Raw genomic sequence first — 25,386 nt, 5'->3', positions numbered from 1 at the left:
TTATAGTCAAAAGATATCCATTCAAGTTCTACCTCTTCTATTTAATAAATCATTGAATTTATGGAAGTCAGGAAGCTATTCTGAACCTCAATTTTTCTGTCTGTAAAAAAGGAACAAAAAACTGGCCACACAGGTTTTTTATGACTGTAAATACCTTAAACTATCTGAAAGCAGTTAGTAAAGTGCCGAGTGTTTCTAAATATAAGATGCTATTATCTCTGCAGTGGAACAATAATGTGTAAATTAACTACAGAAAAGGAAAAAAATGAGCATGAGTGATCGTGAAGACATAATTAATCAGTGTCATCAATCTTTAGATTTTGATGGGAAATTATTTAAAGGACCCTAAGTTAGACAAGGAAAACATAAACTGCAGAATCATGACTTTTAATCCCATTTATTGTTACTTTCCTTTGAAAATCTGCTAATGAGAAAAACCACAACTCTCCTCCTAGTGAAGATGGTGCTGCCTAGAGACAAGATTACACAAATATCTGATATTTTAAAAATCCAAATAATAAACTATACAAATTTCTGAAAGTCTGGTATGTCAAGTGTATTGTCTCAGGAATCATGTTTGGTTTTAGGCTAGCTTTAAATAGCTTCTGTATATGAATATAAAACTAAGAAAACACACTAAGAACAGCCCTGAAATGTCCTTTTGCTTAGTTTTTTGCCGAGGACATTGTCCAAGGTTTTTCTACTTGCAGACCTTCAGCGTTTTGAACCCCCGCCGAGGTTTAAGCTTTCCTGAGTCTCAGCCTTTGTCTTTCCTCAGTCTCAACCTGAACCTAGAGGCAAATTTAGGAGCAGGAAGAGTGAATTTGACAAAAGGCTCTCCTGGGTGGGCCTTCAGGCACAGATAAGGGAAGGAAGTTTGATGGCCATCTCTTAGTGGGCCCACAGCAGTGTCTGAAGAGGGCTCCTTTGAGTGTTAATAAAGTTTGGTTCAAAGCTCCAGACAAAAATGACAACTCTGGCTGAGGACATGTCCTGTGGATACTGTCTTAAATAAATTAAGCTAAAACTCTCAATAAAACTTGGTAAGCGCCATGTAATAACTACTACACTGAAAGTACAATAAGCACGGTGGTTAAGAACACTGTCCTTGTAGGAATTCCACTTCTGAGGTGGCAGGCTGAGAAGATTCATAGACCCACTCTTCAGCAAAGTAAGCACCACAAAAAGCTGACTGACTGACTAAATAAGTAAGTAAATAAATAGAAGCCATTTAAAATCTCTGTAAATTTCCTAAGGGCATACAAAAAATGAAGTAACACTCAAGAAAATGTACAGAAAGTCAGTAAAAACAACAGGAGGCTCTAGCATCTCAACCTCATCCTTCTCTTTCCCCTTCCACTGCCTTACTTTCCCACTGACTCACTGCCTTTCTCAGCTTTATGGAAGCTCCACTCCAAGCCAATTTGGCCAAGAAGACAGGGCTTCATCTCCCTTAAAAGTTTCCAATGAAGGGTTATCTCTCCTGGAGGCTGCTAACATTTTCCACACAATCTAAATGTAATTTGAAAAGGTTAAGTCTTACAGCCATACCACCCTGAATGCACCCAATCTTATCTGAAAAGGTTAAATTCCTGGTGAGTGTGACCAAGAATTTGTGGGCTCCCTTTCTCCACCTAACTGTGACACATAGAAGGCAGTCTCTATCCCAGGTGTAACAGACTTAGAGTACTGGGGCTTTGGTTTCCATCACTCCACCTTGTTACAAGGCAGGGGTTCTATGCCAACTGAGGTAAGTGGAGAAGGCCAGAGGCTGCCACTTAACTCAGTACCCAGAGTTGTAGCAAAGACTTTGTCCAGGGGAGAGGCAGTCCATAACAAAAGAGAATGCTTAAGTACTCTCCAATTATTTGAAACAGAGCATGGGGAATTTCAAGCCTTTGGCTCCTCTTAATTAAAAACGATAAGCTGAATCATAAGCTAGCTAGTTTACCAGGAAAAGCCAGAAAAAAAGATAACTAAGAATATCCCTCCTGAGGTCAGAATAAATTTTAAAACCCGACTTCAAATATGACCCCTACCAAAATTTAGTTTCTTCAAACTACTGAGCAAATCCAAGGAATTGCTGAAAACAGTAAGGCAATCAACCAATAATTGGTGGAGTTTATCACTTAATGACTTCAATGACTATGATACATTTGAATACAAACACAAGCATCCTCAACAGAATGCTGGAAAACTGAATCCAACAATATATAAAAAGGATTATACACCATAAACAAATGAAGTTAATTCCACGAGTACAAGGTTGGCTCAGTTTATGAAAACCAACATCATATCCCATATTAATAAAGGGATAAACCCACATAATCATCTCAACATATGTAAGCCATTTAATAAAATCTAGCACTCTTTCCCAATTTAAAAAAAAAAAAGTTGACAATCATAATAAAAGAGAAGGAATTTTCTGAAGTAATAAAGAGTATCATTTTAATTGTGAAATGCTGAAAAACCCCTCTAAATCCCTAAAGTTCTCACTAATTCTGTTCAACATCGTGCTGGAGGTTCTAGCCACCCCAATTAGGCAAGGAAACTAAGTAAAAGGAATGAAATTAGAAAGGAAAAAGTAAAACTTTCTGTATTTACAGATGGCATGGTCTTGCAAATAGAAAATCCTAAAGAGTAAATACACACATACACAATTAGAGTTAATAAAAGACTTCAACTGCTCTGAAGTGTAAACACTTTACAAAGATCAATTGTATTTTTGTGCACTAACAATGAAGATTACAAAAAAGAAATTAATAAAGTTATTTTCATTTAAATATATCAGAAGAATAAAATAAAAGAATAAACAGAACAACTGCAATATTTGTACACTAAATGCTACAAAACATTCTTTGAAAGAAATTAAAACATCCTAAAAATATGGAGAGATAGCATATAGTCATGGATTGGAAAACTCAATATTGTAAAGATGGCAATATTCTCCAAATAGAGCTACAGATTCAATGAAATCTCTATCAAAATTCTAGCTGTCTTCTCTTTTTTCTTTTTTGCCATAACTGACCAGCAGATCCTAAAATTCACATGGAACTGCAAAGAGAATCAGAATAGGGAGAAAACAAACACAAAACCCACAAAATCTCAAAAAAGAGCAATAGGAACACTCACACTTTTCAGTTTCAAAACTTACTAAAAAAGCTACAGTAATCAAACTAGTTCAAGAATAGACATTTAGATCAGTAGAACAGAAGTGAGTGTCCAGAATTAATCCATATATCTATGGTTAATTGATTTTTCAACAAGATTGTCAAGATCATTCAATGGAGGAAAGAATAGTGGTCTTTTCAACCGGATACCCACATACAAAAGGTGCAAAAGAATAAACCAAGATCCTTCCCTAAAATAGCATACAAAAATCAACTCAAAATAGATCATAAATTTAAATGTATAAGTTAAAACTATAAAATTCTTAGAAGAAAACATTAGATGTAAATCTTTGTGACTTTATTTTAGCAGTAGATTCTTAAATATAACACTCAACATAAACAACCAACAAATAGATAAATTAGATTTCACTAACATTAAAAATGTTTATGTCTCAAACGATAGAATGTAAAAAAATAAGAAGACAACCGAGAGCATGGTATAAGATATTTGCAGATCATGTGTCTGATGAGAGACTTGTATTTAATACATAAAAAGAATAAAGTTTCAAGAATGACAACATGCAAAAAATAAACCAATTAAAAATGGGCAAAGGATCTGGGTGGGTTTAAAGGTATAAAAATGACCAATAAGCATATAAAAAGATTCTCAACACCATTTGTCATCATAGACATGCAAATAACAATCACAGTGTGCTACCACTTTACACCATGCACTATATACATGTGTGCATACATGCTTAGTCTCTCAGTCGTGTCTGACTCTTTTGTGACCCCATGGACTGTAGCCCAGACTCTTCTGTCCATGGGATTTCTCAGTCCAGAATACTAGAGTGGGTTGCAATTCTCTTTTCCAGGAGAACTTCTTGACCCAAGGAATGAACCCAGGTCTCCTTCATTGCAGGCAGATTCTTTACTATCTGAGCCCCTAGGGAAGTCCTTACACCCACTAGAATGGCTGTAAATCAAAAGGACAGATAAAAACAAGTGTGGCAGAGCTGTGGAAAAATGAAACATTTGTATGTTGCTGGTGGGAATGTGAAATAGTACAAGAGCTTCAGAAAAATAGTCTAGCAGTTTGTTAAATGATTAAACACAAACTTAGTGGATGATTCAGAAATTCTACTCTAGGTATGTTCCAGGAGAAATGAAAATGTGTGTCCACACAAAAACTTGTACACATATGTCTCATAACAGCTTTATTTACAATAACAAAAAATGGAGACACCCAAAAGGTGTATCAATTGATGAATGGAAGAAGAGTGGTATGCCCATAAAACGAAACATCGTGGCAGTAAAATGTAATGAGGCACTGATAACACGGTGCCTGGACGAACCTTGAAAATATGCTAGTTAAAAGCCAGTCACAGTAGGTCACATGTTATATGACTCCATTTATATGGAATAGGCAAGTGTATAGGGTCAGAAAGTAGACTAGTAACTAGGACTGGGAGAGATTACAGGATTGAGAAATGATGGCTAAAGGAAATTGGATTTCTTTATAGAGTAATATTCTAAAACTACTATGATTGTAGCATAAGTCTGTGAATGTGGTAAAGCTGTTGAACTGTATACTTTGAATGGATAAATTATATGTATGTGAGTTATATTTCAATGAAGCTATTAAAAATACAGACTCCAGAACCAGATTATATTTAAATCTCTAGGTCTCCTATATGTGAATTTAGGCATTGTATTTAAACTCTTTATGATTCTATTTCTTTTTTTTTAAGATGTTTTACTTTTTTTGAAGAAACTTTTTATTTTGGTGAGGGGTATAGCTGATGAACCATATTGTGATAGTTTCAAGTGAACAGCGAAGGGACTCAACCATACACATACATGCATCCATTCTCTCCCAAACTCCCCTATCTGGTGTTAGTCGCTTAGTCATGCCTGACTGTTTGCGACCCGTGGACTGCAACCCACCAGGCTCCTCTGTCCATGGGATTTTCCAGGCAAGGATCAGAACAGATCAGATCAGATCAGTCGCTCAGTCGTGTCCGACTCTTTGCGACCCCATGAATTGCTGCACGCCAGGCCTCCCTGTCCGTCACCAACTACCAGAGTTCACTCAGACTCATGTCCATCGAGTAAGTGATGCCATCCAGCCATCTCACTGTCTGTCGTCCCCTTCTCCTCCTGCCCCCAATCCCTCCCAGCATCAGAGTCTTTTCCAATGAGTCAACTCTTCACATGAGGTGGCCAAAGTACTGGAGTTTCAGCTTTAGCATCATTCCTTCCAAAGAAATCCCAGGGCTGATCTCCTTCAGAATGGACTGGTTGGATCTCCTTGCAGTCCAAGGGACTCTCAAGAGTCTTCTCCAACACCACAGTTCAAAAGCATGAATTCTTCGGCGCTCAGCCTTCTTCACAGTCCAACTCTTACATCCATACATAACCACTGGAAAAACCATAGCCTTGACTAGACGGACCTTTGTTGGCAAACCACTTCAGTATTCTTGCCTTGAGAACCCCATGAACAGTATGAAAAGGCAGGCAAGGATACTGGAGTGTTTTGCCATTTCCTTAGGCTGCCACATAACATGAAGCAGAGTTCCATGTGCTATACCGTAGTTCCTTGTTGGTTATCCATTTTAAATGTAGCAGTGTGTACATGACCATCCCAAAATCTTTATGATTCTATTTCTTCATCTTTAAAATGCAGGTAACATTATCTATGTCATAGAGCTGTTAAGAAAACTAAAGGAACTAATATATGAAAGAACAAAGCACGTCTTTGAGTAGAGCCTGGCACGTAGGAAGTGCTGTATCTAGGTGTTAGTTCTTATTATGCACAGCGTTAAAAGAGCACATAAAAGAAGTATCTATCACATGGGTAGTGCAGTGGAAAAGGCTTAAAGAATGACACAAATTAGTTCTGAAACATTGGCAGGGACTAACATGGTATAGTGAAAAGGGAAGGAATATTCAACAATGTAAAGAATATACACAAAAGTATGCAGATATCAAGAATTTAAATTACTCTATAAGTGAGCTGCAGTATCACCTGAAGCAAATGAAATTGAAATGCAGACCATTCCAGCAGCCTGTGTGTTAGGTTTCCTTTTTTATTAAGAGCTCCTTTAGAGACAATTTAATTAGAAATTTTCTGTGAGAATAAGGTTAGCATTATATAATTTAGATAATATTCATTAACTATTTAAATACACCATGGTTGAAATCCTGATCTAGCTGTAAGGTAAGATAAAATGGATCTCATTTTTATTAGTGAAGCAGTATAATCAGTAGACATAGATATTTATGGTATACATATTTTGTTATCTCTTCTGCTGCTTATACCCAGCTCATGTGAGAGAAAAGGGGAGAATGCAATTTTTATAAACAGACACTTGAGGAAGACTGGCTGAGGCAAACAATATAATTCATAGCCACACTGAAATATGTATTCACTTCAATGCTGAGTGAATAAAATTATCATGAGAATTGATGCATGACAATGACTTAACAATTTCTTATTCTTTCTCATCACACCAATTCTTAAGATGATAGCTGTCATGCAAACATGCAAGGATCACTACAGCACTGAGATAACCATGCATGACCCAACTTTTCTTCCTTTTGGAAGATGAAACCTGAATTCTTAGAATAAACACTGCATAGATATTTCAGAGATATGGTACATAATTCACTTCTGAAAAATATATTTACTGCTTGTCTCTAGAAGTTTAGAAAAGTATTGATATAGTCATTTGAAAATTCAAAGATGTAGAAACAGTAGGTCTATGTGATTTACATAACTTCTATAATATTTTAACCAACATCATATGAACTATATTATACTTTACTTTCAGAATTATATATAGCACTGTATCTAAAAGAAATCCAGATGTTAAGGTGACCTTGAAGTTTTAAGTTACTTTTTGCTAATGCAGTAGCTTTGGCGTAGTTACAAAAAACACAAAACCAGTTCTATATATAATTCCTGAAAAACAAGTATAAGTAAAAATATGAAAACTAGAGAAATGCTTCTGACATAGATTTTACTTTCTAGAGTTACAAAGTAGTATATTAATGAATTAAGTGTTACTAGCCCGCATTTAGGGCACACTTATTATTCTCAGTTATTTTAATCTCCATGGAGCCCTGAAGATTATTATTTGCAGTTTGTAGATATGGCTGATACTTAGAGCTAGTTAAATAACTTCAAGTTATAATTGGAACAAAAGTGAGCATTGAATCCTTGTTTGTCTGACTTCTCACCAGCCATAGGGAACATGTTGGAAAAGAGAGAACTATCTGAGGAGAATACTTGCAGAAATTTGCTTAGGGATCCTTTTGAGTCTTGGCTGAGTAATAGGTCATACAAGATACAGAGAAATTCTGCAATGCTGGACAAACAATGACAAAAAGCATATCAATTCCAAATTTTTTTAACTAAAAAGATAAACTTTTATTTCACCACTTTGTTAAAATTCACTTTCTAGAAACTATGTACTGGACATAGTTTAAAATATTAGAGACTTTTGAGACAGTTTTCTATTACTGGGAAGATCTTATTGAACAAAGACTTTATTTAAAAGGATACATGAAAAGCATGTATTTACCTTTTAATTATGTAGTAATAGATATTTAGGTGTACAAATATATAAAGTAGGATACTCCCACACATCTTGCTGTATCAGTGTTCTAAATGTTGCCTTGACCTCTCAAAAGGTTCAGCCTTTCATTAAGAAGATGCATATTCAGTTGTCACTTCTAAGCTCCCATAGCATGTTGATGTTGTTGCTGTTTTACAGTGACATAACTGATACTAGGCAAACAGATGCAAAAAAAAAAAAAAGTCACAGGAAGTTGTCCTTTCTTACATCTTAGAAACCTTTCCAATTAGGAGGGAAAACTAGTGTTCGGAATTAAAGTATAATCATTAGGTTTCAGTTTACAAAGGAAATACATTTTGAGAAAACCTTGTCTGCTTTCCCAGTCCCTCTCCAAGAGCCAAGGCCAAGGAAATGGCAACCCACTCCAGTGTTCTTGCCTGGAGAATCCCAGGGATGGGGGAGCCTGGTGGGCTGCCATCTCTGGGATCGCACAGAATCGGACATGACTGAAGCGACTTAGCAGCAGCAGCAGCATATGGCTGCCTTACCGATGAGGAAGATAGGCCTCAGGCGTGATTTGGAGTTTTTCAAAAGCCAGGTAACAGGTTTTGACCAATGGGGGACCATTCATCAAGTCACTATCCATTGCATTAAACAGGACTCTAGGGTGGTCTAAAATGAGAAAAGTTACCTCCAAAAAGTACCCAACATGGGAATAGTTTACTCATCTGTCAGCTTCTAGAACACAAACAGCTATTAAAAGTCAGCTCCCTCTGGGAGATGGGAGGCAGTCAAGGAGAGAACCACCATATTGTATGGAGGCCCCAGAAATGGAAAAGCTGGTCAAGGAAAGGAAGGCAAATGCATACTCTTCCAAAATACACCCCTTGGGTTTTTCAATGATCAGACAAAATACAAAGAGGTTTGGATTTTAAGGTATCTCTTCACAGCATCTCCATGTAAACTGTGTATCAATTATTTTAACCTGGAAACAAAAAAGCCATTATGCTGAAAAGCGAATTTGTGGTTCTTGGATGTTTTAAAATTTTGAGCAAAGAATTTCAGGTTCTCTATGTGATGGGAGTTAGCACAAGGATATGCACTTTACATATTTTAGATTTTTGGGGGTAGGTTTGAAGGTGTTTCTTTTTTCCTTTTCCCTTTTTTTTTTAACCATCGCCAGTGGCATTAAATGGGAAAATGAAATGTTCAAATTAATTTTTCCCATTGATTCTTATGTAGACTAATGTACTCTGCAGTTCAATTAAAAATAACAAGCTGTTGTGTTGTTCTGAGCCAAATAAAATCTCTAAGACCATGGTCAATAAAGAGCTCAAGAAAATACAGTATGGAGGCTGAATGGTCTGAAGTCTACTGGGGAATAAAGAAGAAACTGATTAGCATTAAAAAGCAAACTCTTTTAATTTTTTAGAAGTCAAGGAGAATAAAAAAGTGATCACTCATCAAGAACAAAGACTTTGAAAAATATCTCTCACCTTTGTTTAATGAGTCCTTTCAAAATTTAAGAATGACCTTTGGTCTTCAGCCTCAAAACTAAAATGATTTTCTGTACATGCAATGTTACATTTGGGATTACTCCTGGAGTATCTGCTGAGGAATGTAAAAATAGAAGGATCAGTGTTCAATGTTTTATCACTCTAAGTGACATTAGCTCCATCCAATGAAGTATGTCATAGGGTTAAGTATTGTGACTAGTTTTACACTAAACATTCCATTCTATTATGCAATAAAAAAAAAATCATGGGAAAAAGTTGCATACATCTTTACATTTTTCCATAAATTATGGGTGAAGTGAAAGTTGCTCAGTTGTGTCCAGCTCTTTGCAACCCCAAGGACTATATAGTCCATGGAATTCTCCAGGCCAGAATACTGGAGTGGGTAGCCTTTCTCTTCTCCAGGGGATCTTCCCAACCAGGGGTTGAACCCAGGTCTCCCACATTGCAGGCAAATTCTTTACCAGTTGAGCCACCAGGGAAGACCAAGAATACTGGAGTGGGTAGCCTGTCCCTTCTCTAGTGGATCTTCCTGACCCAGGAATCGAATCAGGGTCTCCTGCATTGCAGGCAGATTCTTTACTAACTGAGCTATCAGGAAAGCCCAAATTACGGGTATATTCCTCTAATTCCTTAATATGGCCCCACAATTAATTCAGTACTGTAGTCCATATCTACAGACCTGATAAACTAGCACAGAATCTATTTTATATGCTTTTTATTAATTTAAATAATACTTCAGTAATCTTTTATACCCTTACTAATTTTTGAAACATAGAATATGGTCTTTACCACTTTAAGCTGAGACTTCTCTACATTCTGTAAATCCCCACAGATTTGTTTCTTGCTTTTAAATATCAGCACATTTCTGTTTTCTATTCTTCTGTTTCTGCCCTCTATGCAAGAAATCTTTTCTTTAAGTATCCCTCTGTGGTTCATAATAAAATCAAAATAAAAAAGCATGTCCTTCAGAAAGCATTCAGCTTACTGGAAATAGAAAACCTGTCACCTTATTCTTAAAACCTTAGATCAGGCAGGTCAATGGCAGAAATAGTGAGTGCAGTTTCAGCAAAGGGTATAAAGTGGGATTACCAAAATTATTATGTACCTTGTTATCTCCAGATGGATTTTAAGGGAAAGACTATCTTCTTGCGTGAAAAAGGCTTGGTACTGTTGGGAGGAAAACTTTTCTTCTACCTTCTTAGGTTCATATGTTTGGGGGCCTGTGAATTAAATGACAACAGGAGAAAGTCAAGGTTTATTTACATGTGCACATGCGTCTCATGAGAGTGGAGCCTTCATGAATCAGATTAGTGCCCTCACAAGATGAGACATGAGAAAGATGATCTCTCTGCTCTCTGCCCTGTGAAGCAGAGGAAGCAAGCTCTCCTCAAACCCTGGATCTACTGGCACATTTATCTTGGACTTTCCAGGCTTTACAACTGTGAGAAATAAGTGTTTGCTATTTAAGCCACTCAGTCTCTAGTAATTTGTTATAGCAGTCTGAATTAACTAAGACACCCGCACACATACTCATGAATAGTTTTGTACGTTTTCTTCCCATTAAGCAAAATATATATGACTATCTTTAACGTAAACAAGTATCCTTTATACAACAGATGTAAATCAATATTTTTTTTTCATCTGCTTGATGAATGATCTTTACAGTTGTCTCAAATTTCCATTAATTTGTTCAGGGTTTTACATAATTCCCAGAATGCCAACTGAAATTCAACATTTTCGTGTCCCATTTACTGAAATATGTTGGAATGCAAGTGAAAGTAATGTTTTTACTGTAATATTTTGAATCTTTAAGACAAACAAAAACAAACTAACTCCAGCCTTTAAAATGTTCTTAAATAAACCCTCCTGTGGTCTGATTCTGGGCAAATAACTATGTAACAGGGCACTGAGACACTGGAGATGACAGCTGAATGTGCTGTGTCTCAGTCCATGATACAGAGTTTTAAAAAAGCAATCCCTAATTGTTGGACATTTAGTTTGTTTTCAAGTTCTCACTAGAGAAGTTGCAATTAACATTCTTTTAGCTACATAACTATGTTCATTTATTATTACCTTCTTAGTTGGACAGCTACCAAAAGAAATAACACAAAAATTTCCAAACGTTTGCTTTCCTACCATGAATTTGTTTGTTTAAACTTCCCTGGTGGCTCAGATGGTAAAGCGTCTGTTTACAATCCAGGAGACCTGGGTTCTATCCCTGGGTCGGGAAGATTCCCTGGAGAAGGAAATGACAACCCACTCCAGTACTCTTGCCTAGAAAATCCCATGGACGGAGGAGCCTGGTGCAGGCTACTGCCCATGGGGTCGCAAAGAGCCAGACACGACTGAGCGACTTCACTTCTTCACTTCATGAATTTGTTTGCTTAAAGGTTGTACCAGTTTTAACTCACATAAGTAGTGTATAAGAAAGTCTGCTTCCTTATATGATTAAAAATTAACATTCTTTGCCAATCCAACAAGCTATAAATAACTCATCTTTTTTTGAAATTTCTATTTCTCAAAGGTGTATTAAGAGAACAAAAATAAATAATTCACCCTTAATGTTTGGTATTGAACTTTCTCCTTTTAAAATTCAAGCTTTAAAGATTATGATGATTTTAATGATTTTTATTTCTTCTGCTAAATATTATTTCTCTTTTAACTGATTATGTGAATCACAAATACGCAGGATAAAAAGAAAGTGCACATTTTCCTTCTATTAAATTTGAATGTGTATTAATTTTGCACTCAATGCAGTAGGTTTGTTCAAAATATTACCTTTGATTCTGTATTGAACATTCGCCCTAAGGACTTTGGTCTATTGATTGAAAGTTTTAATCCCTCTAATAAAATTATGTTGCATATGCCAAATGAAAAACATTCAGGGAGAATCTCAGGAGTCCATATACTTCTAAAGGCTGAGGTCTCCACTTAGAATTTCCAGAAGTATGGCATAGCATCCTATCAATTCTCACTAAGTACTAATAACTGCACATCTGATGTATCAGTGAATCCCATCAGCTTTGGGATTTCAAAGATTACCCAGAATCCAACTACTTCACATCAAATTCAGCTTACTGCCCTAACTCACTGGCTTGTTGCAAAGGATTCCTAACTACTCTCCTAGATTCTGTCCTTGGCCCTTCTAGCTTTCTTTCAATACCATCAACTGTCTTGAAAACTGTTAAAACATAGCAGATCACACACCCCCTCTGCCCAGAGCCCATCAGGCTGCCCATCTCAGTCAAAATAAGAGCTAAAGTTGTCACGGGGCTTAAAAGTACCGTTGAAGCTCCACTGGACACACACCTGTTATCTCTCAGATATTTCCTATCTGACCCTAACTTCCTCGGTTCCTACCACACCAGCGTCCCTTCTATCTCTCAGTCATGTCAGAGAGATTCCTGCTGACACATTTACACTTACTCTCTTTTCAGTCTGAAAGGTTTTTCTAAAGAGGCTCTTCCTTGAAGGTACAACACTTTCTCACATGCTCTTTGTCCTCAATATTTATTTAATTTTCTCCCCACGTTCTTATCACCTGACATAACATAAACAGTGCTTATTTTGTGTATTGTCCACCACTCCCATTAGCATGTAGGTCTACAAGGATAGAGAGGTCTGTTCATTGTTGGCTTTGTTCATTGCTGTGTTCTTAGCATAGCATTGCCTAGCATTAACACTCTTGAATGACAATAGATACATGAATTTCTGCTGTTTTTCTGTAATAATATTATTTTGGATATATATACCACTAACTTTAAGCATTTCAAGTTTAACTTTTTATTGTATTCTCATATTTAATTAGCTTCATTTGATATTTATTAAACATCCTTATGTCCTGACATAGACTGTCTAGACATAAAGCTTATGTCCTGGACATGGACTGTCTGGACATAAAGCTCTGCTGACAGTGCTAACAGGACTGTTATTGACAATATTTTTATAGGACTATGACTGTATCAACCAGAGTGTTTGTAAACGTTATCATCATTTGGAAGTCAGATGTTACCAGGTTCTTGAGTTAAATATGTGGTAGAATTCTGACATTTGGTGAAGCCAATCACTTTTTGCAGCTGCAATATTCTATATCTCAAAACATACTTTTGATAGTTTTATTTGACATGACTGCACTTACAAAGTCTTCTGCACTAGTGAACTTTTGACAATATTTATGGACTAGAATTGACTCTTGTATGTGGCTGTGGCCTTGTAAGTTTCATGTGAGTGTTGAATTTTAGCAAAATAATGAAGACAGGGCCCAACAAACATTAAGTATTACCCAGCACTTATATTCAGAAAGCAAACCAAAGGTCTAATATTTCTAAGTTTATATATGGTAATCTTGTGGCCTATAAAATCTAAGCCTCCTAAAATGTATTTTCAAATGCCTGTGAGGGAAAACCAATAAATGAAAACTAATGTACTCAGGATTGTTGTGATCACCCATTGTCCTTGATAACCTTGTATTTCCAGTTACAGCATCTTATGTTTCTTTCAGATCCTCATAGAAACAAAAGAAACATATTTTTTGGTTTTGCCACCCTCCATTAAGTCACTAAAATATAACCATTTCATGTTTTGAAAGGAATGTATAATCAAACATGTTATTGTGAAAATGAATTACCTTGCATACCAATAGCTTTGTGTTCAATTTAAAATATCTTTTTGACTTTTATAATTGCTTACAAAATAGGAGTCAGAAATAATATGTAAGGTATGGTTTTAGGAAGTTAGAGTGAGTAAATATTTTTATTTACTGATATTTATAATTTGAATCTTGTCTGATAAATATGTTTGAGCAAAGGTAATATATTGTCTGATAAATATATTTAAGCAAAAATTCGATTACTGCAATATTTTCTAAATCTTTGTTCCTGCATAAAATCCTTCTGCGGAAGCCCTTTGAAAAATGTTTTCATTGCATATCCCTATGAGCCGGTTTTCTTCTCTCCATGCAACTCAGATGTTTTTGTTTTTACAACACCTAGATTGTTTGTTCCTCTTCTGATGTTTTTTATTTTTGTTTTCCTGTCCTGGTGTTTCAATATCTTTTTAATAACCAACTCCATACCTTTTACCTTTTTAAACGTATAGTAGTTTCTAATATTTTGTATATGGTCTATAAAAATAATGAGATTTTTCCAAGAAGAATGATAGTCATTAATTCTGCATATATCACAGTGGAATGTGTCATCCCTAAGCAAAATATAAGCTCACACTGTGCGTGAAGACAGTTCTTGTTTGCTTCAGCCAGGAGCATTGTTTATGGGGAGAAGTTTTTAAACAGGTCATTAAGAAATATTCTTATTCTCTAGTTAATGTCTTTGAGCTGCACATGTGAGCAGAATGGTAAGGAATTTCCAGTGACTGATTCCAAGTTTTGACCAGCCCGGCATTCTGTGAAGTAATGCATATTTTAACTTCTATAAAGCCCTCAATAAAGACTTCACAGTAGAGCTTGTCACTTACACCTATCAAAAATGTCAGATGCTTTTTCCAAACTCTATCACTAGCAAACAGTATTGCATAGCTATTAAAATATGGGGATTTAACAACAAAGTCTGCAAGTTGCAAACATTGTTGTAAATCAACTAAGCAATTAACATGAGATTTTTTAAGTGATTGGGTACAAGTTCAGAATTATGAAGTTATTATCTAATAACCTAACAAGTGATGTGAATAAATCCTTGCTAATATGAAAATTACCAATGACAGAAACCCATTTTTCTATAAGCAAGTGTATGGATCCTCATGCTAACACTAAGATTGATAAACTACAGGCATTCAGTGAAAACGTCATTTGTTCCAGTTGCTGAGAATTGTGTTTAGAGATTCTTTCATCCAAATGATCAGCAAATCGAAGTCTGCAATTTGTTTTCATTTAATAGGCAGACACATTTTTACCAATTTAGACTCAGTCATATTAATACTCTTTGAAACTAATTGCTGGGAAATGAATTTTAAAGTCAGGGTTTTATAATTTCTTTTTTCCTTTTTCTGTCCCTGTAATAGAAGATTCCAACCCACCTGTATACAACTTTCAAATCTATGTTTAACAGGTGTGGGCTATAATCCCCTGTCATCTGTATGGTTACAAAGGACACTTATTCCCCATCCTGTCACAATCCACTCTACACTCTTCTCTCAAAGTTACTTTCTAATTATGCTGTTTCCCTTCCACAAAGTTCTGGTTCCCTGACAGATAAAAGACAGTAACCTTAATCTGACTTCAACATCCTCCATTATCTTCTCCCACTTAATGTACTTTATTTTTATTTATATTACAATTATAACACCCATACACAAAAAAAGTTTAAACCATTAATTAATGCATAGTAGAGTAATATCTAGATAACCACTGCTCAGAACAAAAGATAGAATACTGTCATTACCTACAAGAGGCAGCTATCCTTGTGCATCTTTCTTATCACACCCTCTCTAGCAGCCAAAGCTGATTCCTTCCTTGATTTTCTTTATAGTGTCTCCACCTATTTAAGGTGTGACTCCTTAAACACATAGCTATTTCACCAGATTTTTAAATGTTACAAAAATGGAACCAAGCTATTCCTTGGAATATTGCTTTTTTTCACTCATCATGATTCTTGTAAAGGTCCATTCATGTTATTGGATATCACTCTAATGTCTTCAGTTTGAAGCTGTTTAATACTACATTGTATAAATATACCACAATGTATTCACTTTTCCATGTGGAAGTACATTTGGATTTTTAGATTATTTCTCAATTCAGTCACTCAGTCATGTCAGACTCTTAGCAACCCCATGGAATGCAGCACACCAGGCCTCCCTGTCCATCACCAACTCCTGGAGTTTACTCAAACTCATGTCCATTGAGTTGGTGATACCACCCAATCATCTCATCCTCTGCTGTCCCCTTCTCCTCCCACCTTCAATCTTTCCCAGTATCAGGGTCTTTTCCAATGAATCAGTTCTTCACAACACGTGGCCAAAATATTGGAGTTTCAGCTTCAGCATCAGCCCTTCCAATGAATATTTAGGACTGATTTTCTTTAGGATGGACTGATTGGAACTCCTTGCAGTCCAAAGGACTCTCGAGTCTTCTCCAACACCACAGTTCAAAAGCGTCAATTCTTCAGTGCTCAGCTTTCTTAATAGTCCAACTCTCACATCCATACATGACTACTGGAGAAACAATAGCTTTGACCTGACGGAACTTTGTCAGCAAAGTAATGTCTTTGCTTTTTAATATGCTGTCTAGGTTGGTCATAACTTTTCTTCCAAGGAGCAAGCGTCTTTTAATTTCAAGGCTGCAGACACCATCCGCAGTGATTTTGGAGCCCCAAAAAATAAACTTTGTCACTGTTTCCATTGCTTCTCCATCTCTTTGCCATGAAGTGATGGGACAGATGCCATGATCTTAGTTTTCTGAATGTTGAGCTTTAAGCCAACTTTTTCACTCTCCTCTTTCACTTTCATCAAAAGGCTCTTTAGTTCTTCGCTTTCTGTCATAAGGGTGGTGCCATCTGCATATCTGAGATTACTGATATTTCTCCCAGCAATCTTGATTCCAGCTTGAGCTTCATCCAGTCCAGCACTTGTCATGATGTACTCTGAGTATAAGTTAAATAAGCAGGGTGACAATATACAGCCTTGACGTACTCCTTTTCCTATTTGGAACCAGTCTGTTGTTCCATGTGCGGTTCTAACTGTTGCTTCCTGACCTGCATACAGGTTTCTCAAGAGGCAGGTCAGGTGGTCTGGTATTTCCATCTCTTGAAGAATTTTCAACACATTTTGTGATCCACACAGTCAAAGACTTCGGCATAGTCAATAAAGCAGAAGTAGATGTTTTCTGGAATTTTCTTTCTTTTTCGATAATTCATCAGATGTTGGCAATTTGTTCTCTGGTTCCTCTGCCTCTTCTAAATCCAGCTTGAACATCTGGAAGTTCATGGTTCACATACTGTTGAAGCCTGGCTTGGAGAATTTTGAACATTACTTTTCTAGCGCATGATATGAGTGCAATTGTGTGGTAGTTTGAGCATTCTTTGGCATTACTTTTCTTTGGGATTGGAATGAAAACTGACCTTTTCCAGTCTTGTGGCCACTGCTGAGTTTTCCAAATTTGCTGGCATATTGAGTGCAGCATTTTCTTTCACAGCATCATCTTTTAGGATTTGCAATAGGTCAACTGGAATTCCATCACCTCCACTAGCTTTTTTTGTAGTAATGCTTCCTAAGGCCCACTTGACTTTGCATTCCAGGATGTCTGGCTCTAGGTGAGTGATCACATTATTGTAATTATCTGGGTTGTGAAGATCTTTTTTTGTACAGTTCTTCTGTGTATTCTTGCCACCTGTTCTTAATATCTGCTGTTTCTGTTAGGCCCGTACCATTTCTGTCCTTTATGGTGTCCATCTTTGCATGAAATGTTCCCTTGGTATCTCCAATTTTCTTGAAGGGATCTCTAGTCTTTCCCATTCTATTGTTTTCCTCTATTTCTTTGCATTGATCACTGAGGAAAGCTTTCTTATCTCGCCTTGCTATTCTTGGAACTCTGCATTCAAATGGGTATATCTTTCCTTTTCGCCTTTGCCTTTCACTTCTCTGCTTTTCACAACTATTTGTAAGGCCTCCTCAGACAACCATTTTGCCTTTTTTCATTTCTTTTTCTTGGGAATGGTCTTGATCCCTACTTCCTGTACTATGTCACAAACCTCCGTCCGTTGTTCTTCAGGTATTCTATCCGATCTAGTCCCTTGAATCTATTTGTAACCTCACTGTATAAATGTAAGGGGTTTGATTTAGGTCGTACCTGAATGGTCTAGTGGTTTTCCCTACACTTTCATATTAAGCCTGAATTTGGCATTAAGGAGTTCATGGTCTGAGATTATTTCTAGATTTGGGCTACTATAGACAATACTGCTATAAACATTCTTGGGGATATATTCTGGTGCCCAACATTCATAGTGTTCATATTCAGAGTGAAATTGAAATTTGTTAATATCTATTTGGCAAGGCCAAGTCTTGGTTGGGTCAAGTAGAATCTTAAACCTTTAGTTGTGGCATGCACAATCTAGTTCCCTCACCAGGGATCCAGCCTTAGCCCCTGCATTGGGAGTGTGGAGCCCACTGGACCACTATGGAACTCCCTATTTCCATTATTTTTACAATTTCCTTTGTATTGCTCTGGTCTTCTGTTCATGCCAGTCATGGTACGTGATACTCAAGTTTTACTTTATGTTTTTTGAGGACATAGCTTTTCCAATACTAGGTTACAATTGTTTTGAAGATGGTGTCCATGACTTTTTACCAATATCTCTCACTATATTGAGTGTAGTAATTTGATGCAATAACTGCTTAATGCATGTTAAATGGATGAGTCAATGAGTGAATAAATTTTGGAAACAGGTACATAGATAAAAGTGATTAAACCAAGCTCAGTATTGCCATAGAGAAGGAGTAAGTATCTTTTCTATTATCAGTCCCAGAGTTTCAGTCGAATTTCTGTTGCTATGTTTACTTGTCCACTATATTGGCTGATTGTCCTCATAAAACACAACTGGTCTGAGGTAGGATTTATGCATAACAATCCAAATGTGTAATAGAGCTTAAAAACAAAGCTTAAGAACACTGATCTAGAGGACAGTGATAAAATGTAATAAAGTTTATTTAGGACGTAAAATTAAAAAGCGTGTTCATCAATAATTCATCAGCTCTCTTTAAAAAACCCTTAGTATAATCATTTTTATTCTGTATCTTTAATCATTTGTAGCTGATGTTGCTAGGAACAGACTTTGACAACAAACTTCTGAAAGGGATCCATTTGCCTAGGGATTTACTTATAATGTTGCAATTAAAAATATTTTCTAGGGGTAAATTCAGCATACTAAGCAAATATGACACAACTTAGCAATTAAACAGTTGTTCTAAAGATATGTTAATAGAATTGAAAAGAATCACTATTTCATACGAAAGCATACATTGGGGTATTATTTTTGCCACATAGAGCAGTTAGCTTTGCATTATTATTAGTCCTCTTAATTTTCCAAATGTCACCCTAAAGACTGGTTTTCCATTTCCTGGTGATTAAATTGCTGCTGAACCTAAGAGATTTGTTAGATTTTAAGTCCATGAATAAATAAAGAAAGTATATGGTCAAAATTATTAGTAGAGGACCAATAAGATCTTTTATGAAGCATCTTTCCATTAGTTTGTCGATGGATAGATGTTCAAAATATAGCAATGAATGAGATGTGTATAAGGAAATAAGTACATGCTCTCTGTTGCCAGCATGCACAGCATAATATAAATAATCAATGCCCAATTAATTCTGGAATTTCCTGATCTTATTTTCATGCTCTCTGAATATGATCTTTATTTTGGAATTTCTTTGACCTATTCTGAACGACTTTGTGACTTCAGGTCACAGATGCATTGTGCAATGTATCATCATTAACTAGGTTATATAATTAACAGTGATAAACTCTGCTATATTAGATGAAAGTTTTAATTTGGAATCAAGAAAATGTTCTGTATTTTATGCATAGTATTAAAGGATGTGTTGAATTTTTACTTTTTATTTAGTTGATATCATTTAGATTAAACGTCAGAATTGTTAAAAATTTTCATTCATTCTCAAAGTTTCCAACCTATTGATATATATCAGTCTATCTTTGTTCATTAGGATCAAATACTGGTAAAAACCAAAAAAAATATCTTGAGCTTAACAACAATAAGAAATTGAGGTTTTCTTTCCTTTTTTTTTTTTTTTTTTATGTTTTAGAACAGTAGAGAGTCAGTGTGAGCCTTCTATAGCGTTTCAAATGTCAAGGACATACACTTCTGTATTATTTCTCTATTATGTGTGAGCTAAGACAGTTACCAGAACTTCCAGCTGTTAAGTGTTCATGCCAGCTGGAAGAAGTAGAAAGGACACAAAAACAGTTGCACAAAGCACCCTGGTTACATCACACTTCTCAGAACTGGTCACGTGGTCTCACTTTGCCTAAAAGGAGATTGTGGATTGTCTATATTCTCAACTGCTGATTTGAAAATAGATATGTATAATTAATGAAGAGCAATTAATTGTTCCCACTACTGGGGAACAAATAGCAGTCATCTCCTTCATCTAACTGTTCATTTACTGATTTATTTTGCGCTAAGATAAGTTATAAACAGTTAAACAAGACCATTTTTTAAATGAAAAAGTATCAGCAATTTGGAAAATCAAGATTTTTTGAAAATTACAAATACCACAATGTCAACATAGTTATAGATGAGCATCGTGGTCTCCTGGGTATCTAAAGTGAAATAGGATATCTAAATAATTATTTACTTTATTTTCATTATTTTAAAAAAGGCATTACTGAAGCAAAATTAAGCTCTATTGTCTCTGGACAATATAAAAACTTATCTCATGGTAATGTTTATGGAGAACTGAATGTTATGGTCGAAGAAGGCAATGTCACCCCCACTCCAGCACTCTTGCCTGGAAAATCCCATGGACGGAGGAGCCTGGTAGGCTGCAGTCCATGGGGTCGCTAAGAGTCAGACATGACTGAGTGACTTCACTTTCACTTTTCACTTTCATGCACTGGAGAAGGAAATGGCAACCCACTCCAGTCTTCTTGCCTGGAGAATCCCAGGGAATGGGGAGCCTGGTGGACTGCCATCTATGGGGTTGCACAGAGTCGGACATGACTGAAGCGACTTAGCAGCAGCAGCAGCAGAATGTTATGGTGAAAAATATTCCTATCATAGATGCAGCTGATTTTATAAGGCACTGACTTAGTGTCTTTGAGTAAGAGCCAAAAGCCAAATATTATTTTATAACTCAATAAAGGCTATTTTGTAAGTCCTTAATGTTACAATCCTTAGGTATTCTGGCTTAGACGGAGGATAGATGATAACCTGCCCACAGGACTAGGTAGATATATACACTGTGGATGGTTATCTGTAAATATTACTGTTGCTGAAAGTTTTCTGAACAAGTTTAGGAAATTAAGAAATACATTATCTAATTTTCTGTAGTCTGCCAGCATGTCAGACCAATTTAGTGCTTATAACACTAGGTGCTCTAAAAAGTGAAAGGGGACCATTTGTTAACTGTAACAGCACAACAATGCAAAAAGATGAAAGAGGTTGAAATGGAAACCAATTTGCTAAATTTACTAAATTACACAGATTACCAAAAAGGTAAGTGAATTTCTCATAACAGTAGTGGAGAAACTACTTTTGCAATGAAATGTGTGTTTATATCCAAGTTTCAAAATTACTTAGCAAATAACTCCCAGTAAATGTGATATTATAAATTTTAGCTAAATTGTAAGTTCTTAGAATTTTTGTATCTTTTCAAAACAATTTGTGTCTCTTATATCTCTTAAAATATTTTCATGTATTTTGACAAATATAGAAAATAACTACCCAGGGACAGAAACAATAAATTCATGGTTTCCTAAATATGATTATATTTTTGATGAATCTTAGGTTTATCCTGAAGTGGCAAGAGAAATGAATTTATGGTTCCTGAAGTTTTGTAATCACTTGCATCTAATTTTTTGATATGATAATAATTAAATGAGAGATGACAAGAAACTGGGTGATTAAACAGTTTGGTAAAATGATGCATTAATAACACATAAGTTTTATTTCAAAGTTATTCTCTCACAGTACAAAATCAATTTTAAACTGTAAGCTGCATTCTTTGAAGAATTAATCTTTGCTTTAAAGGAGCAGCATAGATTGACACCAACGATTTCTTTTAATTTCATGTAGGAAGAACCTTTTGTAATGGTGTCTGAAAATGTCCTGGGTAAGCCGAAAAAATACCAAGGCTTCTCCATCGATGTTCTGGATGCCTTATCCAACTACCTGGGTTTTAACTATGAAATTTATGTTGCACCGGATCACAAGTATGGAAGCCCACAGGAAGATGGAACATGGAATGGCTTGGTAGGAGAACTAGTGTTTAAGGTAAGCGTTTGTTTGTTTATCACACATCTAAAGTTGACTATAACCCTTGGAAGTTAATTTCATTTAAAATAAGTGTAAGGCAAGGCCTTGGGTGGTGGTGTTGAATGCAAGTCTCAGCCTATACTATTTCATGAACTTTGTGGAAAGAAAAATTGATGACAATACAAACCTAAATTTCAAAATATGTCCTAAAAAATATTTAGAGCAAGGATTTACCTTTACCAAAGTTATACTTCAAACATATTATCACTGTTTGGTACATGATGAAGTCACAGTGCCTTTTCCAAACACAATTTATGTCAATGTGTTCTTTTAATTTTAAACACAAGTTCAAGAAATAAATAAGATTCTGACCACTTAGGAACTGATCATTTCATTTTTGGATCTAAATAAGGTAAAGCTACTGTTACTTATATTTTTCTCCTTGTTCTTGCAATTCTCAGAGAAGTGTTTTAAATTTCCCCATTACTATATCCCTGTTCCTGTCAGTTTTTCCTTCCTTTTTGGAAGCTTTATTATTAAGTGCACCACATTTGTAAATATTATGCTTTCCTAATGAGTTGAATAGTCATATTTAGGTCTATAAATTACTATTTGATTTCTGTGTATCTCATTTTTCCCTCTGTTCCTTCATTTCTGGCCTTCCTCTGGGTTAGCTGATTTTTTGTGTGCTTGATTTTATTTCCCTTTTAGCTTCTTATTTGTATTTATTTGGTTTTTGTTTGTTTGTTTGCCTGTGGTTAGTCTAGGACAGTAATGTGCATTCTTAACTTATCACACTTTATGTAGATTAAAATCATATCATTTCTCATTTAAAAAGTAATAAATGTACAGCAATATAATTCCATTTATATTCACCATAGCCTTTGTGTTATTGTGGTTATATATTTATATTTGATGAACTCCAAAGTAAAACTTTATACTTTTTTATTTAATCAATTGACTTTCAAAGGTATAAAGGGAAGGGAGACAGTGTCTAATGTTTTAACTATTTTTCTACTATTTCTGGGACATTTTATTCCTTTCTATACATCTGAGCTTCTAACTGGTATCACTTACTTCAACCTGAAGAAATTCCCTTTAGAATGTCTTGAAGTCCAGTCCTGGCATATACTCTTTACATTAGCTTACCTTAAAATTTCTTTGTTTACCCTCATTTTTGAATAATATTTTTAGCATGTAACAAATTCTGAGTTGATAGAATTATTTTTGGTAGGTACTTTTTGTCTTAGTGTTTTCAAATATTTCAAATAGTGGCACTGCTAATTTTGATTTACGTTTGACAAGAGCACTGAGTCTCAGAACACAGTCACTTATAATCAAAGTATCTTTTTCTTTATACTTTTTATTGTCTGAGAAGAATATTGTAGGTAAAATATTATTATTCCTAAAATCAAGGCTGGTGATTTTAAAGCAAGAGTAACTTTTTATTTCAAAAACAATAAGTAAAATTATCATTCAATAATATTTCATACAATAATAAATGTTTTCATTATTATTTCACAATAACATTGATACATAACCTGGTTAACATACATACATGATGCAGTTATGTATCAATGTTTACAACATAATATAAATACTTTCAAGTTTATGACATAGTGATTTGATATATGGATATATTGCAAAATGATTACCACAATAAGTCTAGTTAACATTCATTACCATACATATTTTTTTTAATGTTCATGACTTTAAATATATCATTCTATTGTCTTTTGCCAAATGTTGTTTATAATGAGAAGTTAGCCATCATTTGTACTTTGCTCCTTTTTTATAGTGTAGGGGTGGTCATCCCTGAGGTCTTATTTATTTTATTATGATATTTTACTCTCTGAACTTTAGATGAGTTAATATATCTTGATGTACTTTCAGATTATTGATTCTTTCTTTGCCATCTCCAGTTTCCATTAAGTTCATTCAGTAACTTTTTTTATTCTAGATAGCTAAAATTATTCTTATGCTTGTGTTGGTTAGGAGTCAACCAATGATTTGGGGGAAGCTTATACATAGATTATGGGGCTTCTTTCTCTGTGGCTCCCTCCTTTATGTGAGTCCCTTTTGATTTCTGGACAGCCTGGATACCTCAAACACCACCCTCTAACACATCAAGCTAATAAGGTTCTGACTTTCTGCTTGAGCTCTAGCTACTTTCTATTGCCTAACTGAGGTGTGTTCTCAGTGAATGAGCTATAGAAAAAAGGAACTCACCCAAAGCAGTTACTGTCTTTAAAGGGTTGAAGAGCCTACAGTTTATGCCTGTTTTTGACTGTTACACAATCTATTCAATTTGTGGGTTTTTAAAAAAATTTGACCCAGAATTTACCATTATTCTTCGTTGGGTTAACCCAATTAAAAAATATTCCCTTATTGCCAGAACTGGAATTATTTATAAAAGTATTCTGAAAATGAAAGGATCTAAGTTGTTTCCAAGAGATGCAGAAGAGAAAAAAATAAGAGATGTTGAAGACAGTGATAGGAAAAATAATAAAGCTGTTTTTCATATTCTTTAAATCTTGAAAAATAGTATCAGTTTATTTAATAAATGCTTTACATATGTAATTTTATTTGCAAAAGGTTAATATAAGTATTTTAATAGGAAAACAGGAATCATCAATCCTCACCCTCTTATTAAATCTATGACTCTTTACCTTATGTTCCTTACTATAAACACAAAACAAGCATCCTATCTTTGTGTTTCTGAGGAGTCCTGCCTGAACTGAACCCAAATAAACAATTATATTTAAATATAAGGAAAAGGAAGAAACATTATACAAGTTTTTTCTGTAGATATAGTAGATAAAAATCTGTAAGAGTTATCTTAGTGGACAAGTAATAGTAAACTTCACTTACTATTAATAAATGCTAGTTAAAAGTAATAAGCATTAAAATTAGTTTGATGTTGCTGCTGTTTTTAATTTGGTTGTGTGCTTGCTCCAGTTAGTTAAATTTTTGAGACTTACCTCCTCACCTATGAAGTGAGGAGTACAAGTATTTTAGTGGGAATATCTCATCCAACTATAACCTTTTAAAATCATTTTAAGACTTGATTACATAAGAATCACACACAGCAATAGTATGATGTTCTTCATCAATTCAGTTGCTCAGTCATGTCCAACTCTCTGCGACCCCATGGACTGCAGCATGCCAGGCTTCCCTGTCCGTCACTAGCTCCCAGAGCTTGCTCAAACTCATGCCCATCGAGTTAGTGATGCCATCCAA

General features: G+C 35.3%; 1 protein-coding gene across 1 annotated transcript in view; it reads left to right on the top strand.

The window, feature by feature from the left end:
* The window catches only part of GRID2 (glutamate ionotropic receptor delta type subunit 2), a 1,601,543-nt gene that overhangs the window by 1,215,456 nt on the left and 360,701 nt on the right, over positions 1-25,386 (top strand). The window contains exon 10 of the mRNA XM_019962451.2: positions 21,967-22,164. Within this exon, the coding sequence (XP_019818010.1) occupies positions 21,967-22,164 (198 nt within the window). The remainder of the gene's footprint in view (positions 1-21,966; positions 22,165-25,386) is intronic.

This window comes from Bos indicus, chromosome 6 (assembly GCF_029378745.1).
Source record: "Bos indicus isolate NIAB-ARS_2022 breed Sahiwal x Tharparkar chromosome 6, NIAB-ARS_B.indTharparkar_mat_pri_1.0, whole genome shotgun sequence".
In the NCBI taxonomy this organism is placed as follows: domain Eukaryota; kingdom Metazoa; phylum Chordata; class Mammalia; order Artiodactyla; family Bovidae; genus Bos; species Bos indicus.
This window is presented reverse-complemented; position numbering and strand designations above follow the sequence as displayed.